The following is a 10,738-nucleotide window of genomic DNA, read 5'->3' as shown; positions in this document are numbered from 1 at the left end:
GCTCCCGTGTGCATGATTTGCAACTGTTTGACAGTTTTATTACATGGAAGGAATGTCTATTTCTTACACATTCCTCACATGTAATAAAGCTGTCAAACAGTCACAAATCATGCACACGGGAGCGATTTAACCTCATCACCGAGCAGCTATAAATACTCGGAGCTCGGCCCGAGGATACTCGGAACAGAACATACTCTCTCAACACTAATAGATTTACTTTTCTATACCCTGTATGGCCATAGTAGAGGTCTGATATCTCCAAAGTGGTGACATATTCCCTTTAAAGGGATAGAAAAAATAACTAAAGGAAATATTATCATAAATAAATACCTACATACCTTTAATTAGCAAATGACACTCATATTGTCTAGGGCGGTGCTCAGTATAGCATTACAATACGCACTGTCTTGTAACACTGACAGAAACCTGTCCTAGGATGTTAATAGGAAGGTGTCTGTGGATTTGTGCACTAGCACTTCTGGCATCTCCATTATTAAATCAGAATGACATGGTGGATAGCAGTGTGAGTATCCTCTTCTTACCTCAGCACTCCTGGTATCTCCAGTATTAGATAGACATGGTGGACTGCAGTGTGAGCAGCCTCTTCTTACCCTAGCACTTCTGCTATCTCCATTATTATATCATTATGAGATGGTGGATAGCAGTGTGAGCAGCCTCTTATTACCTCAGCACACCTCATATCTCAGTATTAGATCAGAATATTCACGGGGAGCACATCCTCCTATACAAGAAGAGAGTGGCGGTGCTTCCTACTGCACATGCTCACAGGCACCTGTCCTGTTAACATTCTAGGACAGGTTTCTGGCAATGGAACAATATTCCATCTATTTAAATGTTATAGTAATTAGCTCCCTAGACAAAACAAGCATATTTGTTAATGAAAGGTATTTAGGAATACAATTATATATGCATTTATTTTATTGTTTTTTTTATATATATTCCGGGAGAACCTACTGTATTTAATATTCTTTTTAAACTCTAGCAAAACAGGCTTTCCTATTAATATAGCCTGAGCTGCCTATTGACGCACAGGGATATTTCACTAGAATAGGAACATTTTTATAGATAGCAATTGTTCTTATCATGGTTATATAAAGGTGTACTCTCTCTCACATTGGAGATATCTGATCTAATCATAGCTGAAACATTTCTAACAGGTCAGATCATTTTTGCGTCTGATGGAGCTAATCATTTTGTGATTATGGTTACAATCTGTCAATGTCACTGGTGAAATTTCCTGTTTGGCAGAGTAACATTGACTCGGTTGAAACTGTATGTGCAATGTCTGACAATCTGTGTGTAATTAAATATTTAAAGTAGAAAAGAGAAAATAATTAGAGGGGGAAAAGGAATGGGAAAAATTACCAGTATTTTATATGCAACATAGTTCCTTGGTCCTCCACCAGCCACAGCTATGATGTATCTTATTCTACAGTGCTGGCCAAAAGTATTGGCACCCCTGCAATTCTGTCAGATAATACTCAGTTTCTTCCTGAAAATGATTGCAATCACAAATTCTTTGGTATTATTATCTTCATTTAATTTGCTTGCAAGGAAAAAACACAAAAGAGAATGAAGCAAAAATCAAATCATTCATCATTTCACACAAAACTCCAAAAATTGGCCAGACAAAAGTATTGGCACCCTCAGCCTAATACTTGGTTGCACAACCTTTAGCCAAAATAACTGTGAACAACCGCTTCCGGTAACCATCAATGAATTTCTTACAATGCTCTGCTGGAATTGTAGACCATTCTTCTTTGGCAAACTGCTCCAGGTCCCTGATATTTGAAGGGTGCCTTCTCCAAACTGCCATTTTGAGATCTCTCCACAGGTGTTCTATGGGATTCAGGTCTGGACTCATTGCTGGCCACCTTAAAAGTCTCCAGTGCTTTCTCTAAAACCATTTTATAGTGCTTTTGGAAGTGTGTTTTGGGTCATTGTCCTGCTGGAAGACCCATGACCTCTGAGGGAGACACAGCTTTCTCACACTGGGCCCTACATTATGCTGCAAAATTTGTTGGTAGTCTTCAGACTTCATAATGCCATGCACACGGTCAAGCAGTCCAGTGCCAGAGGCAGCAAAGCAACCCCAAAACATCAGGGAACCTCCGCCATGTTTGACTGTAGGGACCGTGTTCTTTACTTTGAATGCCTCTTTTTTTTTCCTGTACACTCTATGTTGATGCTTTTTCTCAAAAAACTCTACTTTTGTCTCATCTGACCAGAGAACATTCTTCCAAAGCGTTTTAGGCTTTCTCAGGTAAGTTTTGGCAAACTCCAGCCTGGCTTTTTTATGTCTCGGGGTAAGAAGTGGGGTCTTCCTGGGTATCCTACCATACAGTCCCTTTTCATTCAGACGTCGACGGATAGTACGGGTTGACACTGTTGTACCCTCGGACTGCAGGGCAGCTTGAACTTGTTTGGATGTTAGTCGAGGTTCTTTATCCACCATCCGCACAATCTTGCGTTGAAATCTCTCGTCAATTTTTCTTTTCCGTCCACATCTAGGGAGGTTAGCCACAGTCCCATGGGCTTTAAACTTCTTGATGACACTGCGCACCGAAGGCACAGGAACATTCAGATCTTTGGAGATGGACTTGTAGCCTTGAGATTGCTCATGCTTCCTCACAATTTGCTTTCTCAAGTCCTCAGACAGTTCTTTGGTCTTCTTTCTTTTCTCCATGCTCAATGTTGTACACACAAGGACACAGGACAGAGGTTGAGTCAACTTTAATCCATGTTAACTGGCTGCAAGTGTGATTTAGTTATTGCCAGCACCTGTTAGGTGCCACAGGCAAGTTACAGGTGCTGTTAATTACACGAATTAGAGAAGCATCACATGATTTTTCAAAGGGTGCCAATACTTTTGTCCACCCCCTTTTTTAGGATTGGTGTGGAATTATATCCAATTTGGCTTTAGGACAATTCTTTTTGTGTTTTTTTCATAGAAGACAAATTAAATGAAGAGAATAATACCAAAGAATTTGTGATTGCACTAATTTTCAAGAAGAAACTGAGTATTATCTGACAGAATTGCAGGGGTGCCAATACTTTTGGCCAGCACTGTACATGTTATCGAGCATAGAAGCTATATCAGCGTGGATGGCATGTCAATGTTCTGACCATGCAAATTGCCTCTTCAGAGAGGAATAGGACTTTAACCTTAGCGCCACCTATTGGAAGTAGCAATCTTAAAAGTCAATACTGACCCTTTAACAAGCCTTGCCACATGATTTGGGATAAAAGCCAATCCAGAAATTAAATTTGTAGTGTTGCCCCTCTTCAGTGCAAAGCATGAGACTTGATTTGGCTGTATGAGAGACCTCTGACTGGGGTCTACAGGGTAACGTTTCTCCTTGCGGAGAGTGTCATGCCTGACATGTTGTGACCAGAGATTGGTTGTGCTGTCCACATGAAAAACATGCCAAATCATAGCTGTAGTCATGTAAACAAAGACTAATCGAAGACCACATAGCTAGCGGTATAATAGCCATGGTAAGTCCACAAAGTGAGTATATGATTTTTTAATCATATGCATCTAAAAGTGGGTATTATAAAAAATGTTATAAACCCCTTAAAATCATTCTAAAATGCTATGCTTAAAGGGAATTTTTCACCTCTTTGGAGTTATCAGACCTCTAACATGGGCATACAGGTGATAGCAATGTAAATCTATACCTACCTGTATGCCTCATATTAGAGGTCTTATTGCTGTGAAATTAGTTTTTATTCAATCAAGTTTCTGATGTGTTCTGTCCTGGGGACTGGAAAAAATCCCCACCTCCTGTGGTAATTATAATGTTTCCTCCCTCCCCTGCATGTCACAGTGCCCTGTGATGTGCAGTTGCAGCAGCCAAATCCAGGTACTGCATATTAGAGGTCAGATAAGTCCCAGGGGGTGACAGATTCCCTTTAAAGGCGTTGTCCAGTGAAAACAAATTATCACCTATTCAAAGGACTGGTGATAACTTATTGATATGTGGAGGTCTGACTGCTGAGACCCACTCAGAACGGATAATTTTTACCCCCAATAGGACAATATTATCCCCATTATGAAATGGATACCTGGCGGCCACTCCATTCATACTCTATGGGGTTGCCGGAAAAAGCCGTGGACTGCGCTCAACAGCTTCATAGGGAATGAATGGCATGGCAGTCGAACAGGTCACTCCGTTCCATTGGGGATAAAAGTTCTCCATTCTGATGAATGGCGCAGGTTACCGCAGTCGGGCCCCCACCCATCCTGTGGATAGGTCATAACTTGTTATCACCAGACAACCTCTTTAATCATACTTTAGCAAAATCTACATTATAATGTGATTGATTAAGAAATACAAACGAGTTTCATTTAAAAATCCAACTTACCCGCCCAGTCCAGTGTTAAAGATGACTTCTCCGGCTACTGATGCAGGGTGTCCAAATGAGTATCCTTTGATTTTTGTCCCATCTTCCAGCACTAAATTAGCAGTGTGTGCCTAAATTAAAAGAATTATATCTCTGTATTATATGTAGGTATTGCTATTGTATTTGCTTTATATTTGTATGCACTGACGCTTTCAATATAATTACATATATCATATAGAGGTACAATGATCCTTAGGGTTATGTGCTTGAACCCTGCATAGTGGCACATGTATTCCCTTTGGCACCTTAGGTTCCACATACATAGCATTTGTGCCCAGTGGCCATAGTCAGGATGGATGTCTAGGCATCCATCCACCAAAGGGATCCTTTGCAAAAAAAAAACCATATACCGCATGGTATACAATTTTTTTTACAGAAACCGATACAGTAAAGCAAGCGGTATGCAGATGCCTATCTGCCAGCTGGAGGCTGAAAGAAAACACTTTTGGCTTCAGTTTGGAGAATGGTGCCTATGGGATTGTTACAGTAATTGTCGGGAAAGCTACCACTATACTGTAGCCTAACTGCAGAGACCAATGTGCGCTTAGCATAACATGGCATCTGATTGAATATGCCACAATACTAATATATTATGGATGATTGTCATGTGTTCCCAATGAGACCCAAAGTGTAATTTGCATACCACAGGTAAACACACATTAGGGCCATCATCCTACCAGTATGTCTTTTGAGTGTGAGAGAAAACCTTTGTGCCTTACAGGGAATCTGGCCGCAGATTTTTCCTATGTAATATGAGAGCAGAGTGATGTAGGGGCTGAGAGCCTGATTCCAGCAAAATATCACTTACTAAGCTGTGTTGCTGTTTCAATAAACCAGTGTTTTATCAGCAAGAAATTATCACTAGAGCATTGGGTGTCTCATGCCTCCTAGTCCTTCTGCTCTGTGTAATCCCACTCCCGCCACTAATTGGCAAATTACTGTCAATTTATAGTGTGCACAGAATGCTGCCAATAAATGGTGTGGGCGGGGTTATACTGGGCTCAGCATTCTGAGCACAGCTAGATGTGCATCAGAGAAAACAGGGATTGTATCAAAATGACAGCATACAGACCAGCAAGTGGCATATCACTGGAATCAGGGTCTCTGGCCCTATATCATGATACTCTCAGATTACATAGCAAAAATCTGCAGACAGATTCCCTTAAAGAAAACACAGAATATGTGAATTCTATACATATGTTGCTCATGATTGGATACCAATTTGAGAGCATAGTGCTACAAGCCCAGCACCGCAGGCCAGGTAGCAGTGCAGGATGGCTCGTAGTGATGAGCAGAGGGAGGTTGTCAGAGCAGGAAGCACAGAAGGAGGATCCAGTGGTGACATGCTGCGTGTCAGAGAGCAGCATAACGAGAGTGCCCGTCAGTGATAAGTGGGGAATAGGGTTGGGGCATTCAAAAGATTACTATGGGATCCCTGGCTTTTCTGGCTATGCCTCTGACAATATGGACACATTTGTGCAGGATGACTTGTGCTGAAAGAAAATCCTTTTACAAATGTTTCTCCTTTAATAAAAAAAAATTAGAACCAATAATACTAATATAACTTCTCTTGAAATATTGAGTATGTCTCATATTCCAAAGACTTACTGATAGGGAATGTAGATTGTGAGCCCCAATGGGGACAGTGCCCGTAATGTCTGTAAAGCGCTGTGGAATTAATGGCACTAGATAAGTGAGTAAAATAAAATAAATAAATATTATTGGCTTAGATTTGCTTGACCAGTTTTCTAATTAGAGAGACTCAGTGATAGTTATGTAAAGAATTCTCAATTGTTTAGTATGTATAAATAGTAAAAAAAAAAGAAGCATATTCAGAATATGAACGAAATGTCATGTGCCGTGAGCAGCAAAAATAAATAAATTGTATAACATTAGTCTATTCACAAAATAAATTTATCTATGAATATATTTCATGATGTATCGTCAGCACAATGGAAAATTTTGACCTGTATAAGTTCACCTTTTCCCTACTTTGATCAGTACGCCCTGTCCTGCTTTGACCTTGGCCCTCTTTTCTGCAGGAATGCTGTGTCAAGCAAATTTATGAAAATGCATCTGATCTCACTTTGACCTCAACAGAAGGGACTTGGTGATGAAAGATCTTCTATTCGGGGAATTTTCAGACGTATGAGATGGTGGTGGGATTCTCAGAAGGTGCCTTATTCGGCCAGGGCTTTGAGGGCAGGACCATCTAATCTGTCCTGATGGCAGCCCATGTATTTGGAAATGTACAGTTTACTATAGACTATATATGGTACCACAGACTTAAACACAAACGTGGCGGGACAAAAATCAGATATGTACTACAGGTGGATTTTGCAATAAATTTTGCTGTTGTAACCAAATTTATCTCCGAAATCAGCCACCGTTCACAAGATTATAGCATGCCATATATTAGAAAACTGCACAGATTTAACAAGTTGAACCAACCTAAACTATAACTACTGTATTATTGTATATTTCTCTGTATCACATTTTTACTCTTTGTCCTTACATAAAATAATGTTTAATACTGTACTTCTTCTAGCTTATGTGTACAACATTAAAGAGGACCTATCAGTATTATATTCGACCCCTAACTACAGGTATGAGCATAAAGCCCCTTTAATGCTAATTACATTAGTAATTTTCTAGCAGAATTTTGTTGAGGCACTTTCGAGAAATCTGTTCTTGAAGTTTTAAGCTCAAGTGCATCGGGGCGGGGACTTCACTCCTCAGCTCTGTTGTACTTCACTGCCCTCGGTGACCTGTCTTCCTTGTGCCACCATTGCCCGGGTTTGTTTCATCAGAAAGGGCGGCACCAGTCCAGTGAGCTCCTAATGGCATCATGGGAGCCAGTACACTGATCTCACAATGTCTTGAGGAGCTTACTGCATCACTGCCATCCCTTCTGATGAAATTAACCCTGGAAATTATGGCATCTGCACAGGGAAGACAGGTCTTTGAGGGAAGAGTGACCTGTCAATCAATGACGAGTGGGCGGCGAAGTACATCAGAGCTGAGGAGTTAAGTGCCCGCCCCGATGCACTTGAGCATAAAACTTTAAGAACATATTTCTCAAAAAAATGCTTCAACAAAATTCTACTAGCAAGTTATAAATGTAATAAGCATTAAAGGGGCTTTACACTTATAGTTGAGGATGAATATTCTGCTTTTAAATGTATAGCACTTGGCTATAGAATTTAATGTAATGCTATTGTAAATGGATGGCGCGGCTTCAGGCAAAGTTCCACAGTTTTTATTTAGTTTTTTATTTATTTAGTTTTAATTTAGCGTGTTTTTGATGCTACAGATTTTCTGCAGCATTTCTGCACCTCTTAGCTCAACAGGTAGTGGTGTTTTTTCATTGCGCTTTTAATGCATTTTTTACATGTGTTTTTTTTCAGCTGTAGTTTTTTAGTAAGTCATATTTTAAATAAAACTGCTTGGTTTTTGATACTTGTTATTTAACTTTGATAAAACGTTATATATAAAGTTATGCATGGATGACATGCATTTTATTTGCATTTCTGTGCACTAATGCAATAAAAATGTATATATGCAGTTTTTATCTTCAGATTTTCCTCATCTCATTCAAGGCTTTGGGGAAAATCTGCAAAGAAAATGCATATTTACTGCAAGAAAAATTGACGTTGCACATTTCAAAATCACACCACAGGTCAGTTTGTGAAGCGCCAAAAAATAGCACAGTGGGCATGAGATATCTATAAATCCCATCCAATGTGCTGTTTTTTTGCTCAGTAAAAATATGCAGCATCAAATACACACTGGATAGTCCTTATGGGAACTTAGCCTAAAAATGTATTCTCCTACCATCCAGTAACAGCAAGTCAGATGCCTACTTGTTAGATACTGTAAAGTTACCCAAGGAGATGTTTTATGACTTCATGGAAATGAAATTAGGTTACAAAAAGATATACAAAATTAAAAGTAATAAGAAAACTACACAAAAAATACCGTTCACACAAAAACAATTTGTCACCATATTTTTCCTGTAATTTGAGTGCATATTATATATAAAGATATTAAAAATGGAATTCATTCCAGTATTTTATTTTTGTGTATTTTGCATACGTACACTTTGCTGAACTATGTATTACTAATAAAAAAAATGTAATTGAAAAAAAAAAAATATATAAAACACATATTATGAAAAAAGAAACCCACCACAAACATTTTTGATAGCCCAAGAAATAATAAAGTTAGGACATTTTCTTTCCCATCACATTTACAAAATCACCAAAAAGTTCTAGCCATTTTTGACTGACACACTCTGATATTAACATATTAAGGCTACAGAACTTTCAGAATGAAATGCCTAAGAATTGAGCTAAGAGGTTAGTAAATATAGACTTGAGGAAGGCTAAAGATCTTGCTTCTCATACTGGAAAAACTGGGGCATCAATGAATGATGGATCAGGAGATATTGAACATTACAGCCTAAGACACCTGCTCAAACTTGTAAATTTGACATATCTACAGTGGTTAGGCTACTAGTTTACCCAATATCAGTAATTCGTGATTATCAGTGAATTTTAACAATACAGTGTCCGTTATACAAAATGACATCTCACAGTATGAAGTTTAAAGCTTCTACTTCGCTATAATATCTGAATGATATTAAACACAATATATCTAGAAACTCATTCTAGTACCATAATATATCAATACCTTAACACTCATGAATCGGAGACCAGGCTTTGCAAAGCCGCAGTGACTCTGGGCAGTTGCATTGAGAAATCCTGCCCGAGCAGCCTTAAAAACAGACAAAATCCGAGTCATCTTTAGGGCCTCGTAGAGCGGATCGGCCTTCCCAGAGCAAGTAGGGGTAGATGTTTAGGCAGCAGAGTGGCTTGTAGGAAAGAGGCTTCAGCCAGGGTCACATTTGCTGATATTTGCTCCGATGTTGGCATTTAATAAATTGGAGCCAAGCTCCACCTCTTGGTGTCCACCTCCCCCTTTTACACTGGGGATATACCTTGATTTTTAGATGTCTGTGTGACGACGTTGCAACACTGATTAAACATTGTCTCTTGGAGTGATGTTCAAACACAGGTTACGTTATGAGAAGTCCGCTTTCCTTTTATCAGCAGTGCTATACTCTGCTGGTGCTAGGAATCAATAGAAAACACAAAAACAGCTATTGCACTGTCCTAAAAGAGCCCTTGTAACATGAAAGTCAAATAAACTTAAGCTAACAGTGCATGATGTTAAAGGTGGCCTCGTGTCCGGAATGTAAAATGTTTAGGTCACAAGACTTGGTTGACCGGTCTGGGTAAAAGTGTGATTATCAGGTATTAGATGGTTGAAAATGGTGGTAGGAAATTATCATAATAATCATCAAGCAATATTGAGTATGACAGGTCTGAAAATTTCCACAGTGTGGTCGCTTGGCCCTATCCAAGCTTCTGATATAGCCACTTGCTTGCTTACATGTAACACTGTATTATTCAGTAACGATGGTGCTTTGCTATAGACAGATGCTTCAGCACTTAATATTAATCCAACAAGTATAAGGATAAAGCGGCACTCACCAACTGGAAAAACCATCTTCTTCATTCTAACCCATTCAAATAAGTGCTGAAAACGCTGCGGGATGACCACCGCTTTCTCCCCCAACCTGTTCATCACTTATGGATTAATAGAACTCTGAATTCTGAACATTTATACAGAGCTCTAATATGGGGTCTGTATAGCATGAGTGCTTAAAGACTACCTATCACCAGTCTGAGGCTGCTCTTTTTAGTAATAAAAGAGTTGGCAGCTTCAGACTGGTGAATTTACTAGTGTCAAAAGCACTTAAAAGTGCTCCTAATATCACCCTAAAGGGACCAACTTTCTTCCAAATTCGTGACTGAACTTTCGGGTTGTGGGATCCAAGCATGCAGAGTGGGATCCCATTACCCTCTGTTGCCCCTCTCGCATTGAAAGAGCAAGATCATCACATCATACTTACAGGGGTTGTCCGGCCTTAGGCTTCAAGTCTGCAGTTACTCTATATGACTGCAGACTTCTGAATCCTCACATTGCGAATACTGCACGCTGGGAGGATTCTCTGGTGATTTGGATACTTGCCATCATGTGGCTACTAGACGTGTCTGGTCTCACTCAATGCACTAGCATTGAGCGGCCTTGCTAGTCCTTGTCTAGTCAGAATGTGGCCCAAAGTATGCAAATTGCATACTTGCAGTCACATGACAGCTTGCTCCCGGCACCAGAGAATCCTCGCAGTGTGGTGCGCGCCATGTTAGGACTCACAAGTCTACAGTCACATAGAGTGGCTGCAGAC

The 10,738-nt window shown here is 39.7% G+C and overlaps 1 protein-coding gene across 1 annotated transcript in view; it reads right to left on the bottom strand.

Moving 5' to 3' along the window:
- Positions 1-9,357, bottom strand: part of CPS1 (carbamoyl-phosphate synthase 1) — a 98,908-nt gene extending 89,551 nt beyond the window's left edge. Inside the window, exons 1-2 of the mRNA XM_073646611.1 lie at positions 9,121-9,357; positions 4,390-4,499 (exon numbers count right to left, since the gene is read on the bottom strand). Of these exons, the coding sequence (XP_073502712.1) occupies positions 4,390-4,499; positions 9,121-9,231 (221 nt within the window). The 5' untranslated portion in view covers positions 9,232-9,357. The remainder of the gene's footprint in view (positions 1-4,389; positions 4,500-9,120) is intronic.
- Between the last annotated feature and the right edge of the window lie 1,381 nt (positions 9,358-10,738).

Source organism: Phyllobates terribilis, unplaced genomic scaffold (assembly GCF_046119375.1).
Source record: "Phyllobates terribilis strain yellow unplaced genomic scaffold, ASM4611937v1 Scaffold_9__5_contigs__length_417890890, whole genome shotgun sequence".
Lineage (NCBI taxonomy): Eukaryota > Metazoa > Chordata > Amphibia > Anura > Dendrobatidae > Phyllobates > Phyllobates terribilis.
Note: the sequence above shows the minus strand (reverse complement) of the source record. Positions and strands in the feature narration are given on the sequence as shown.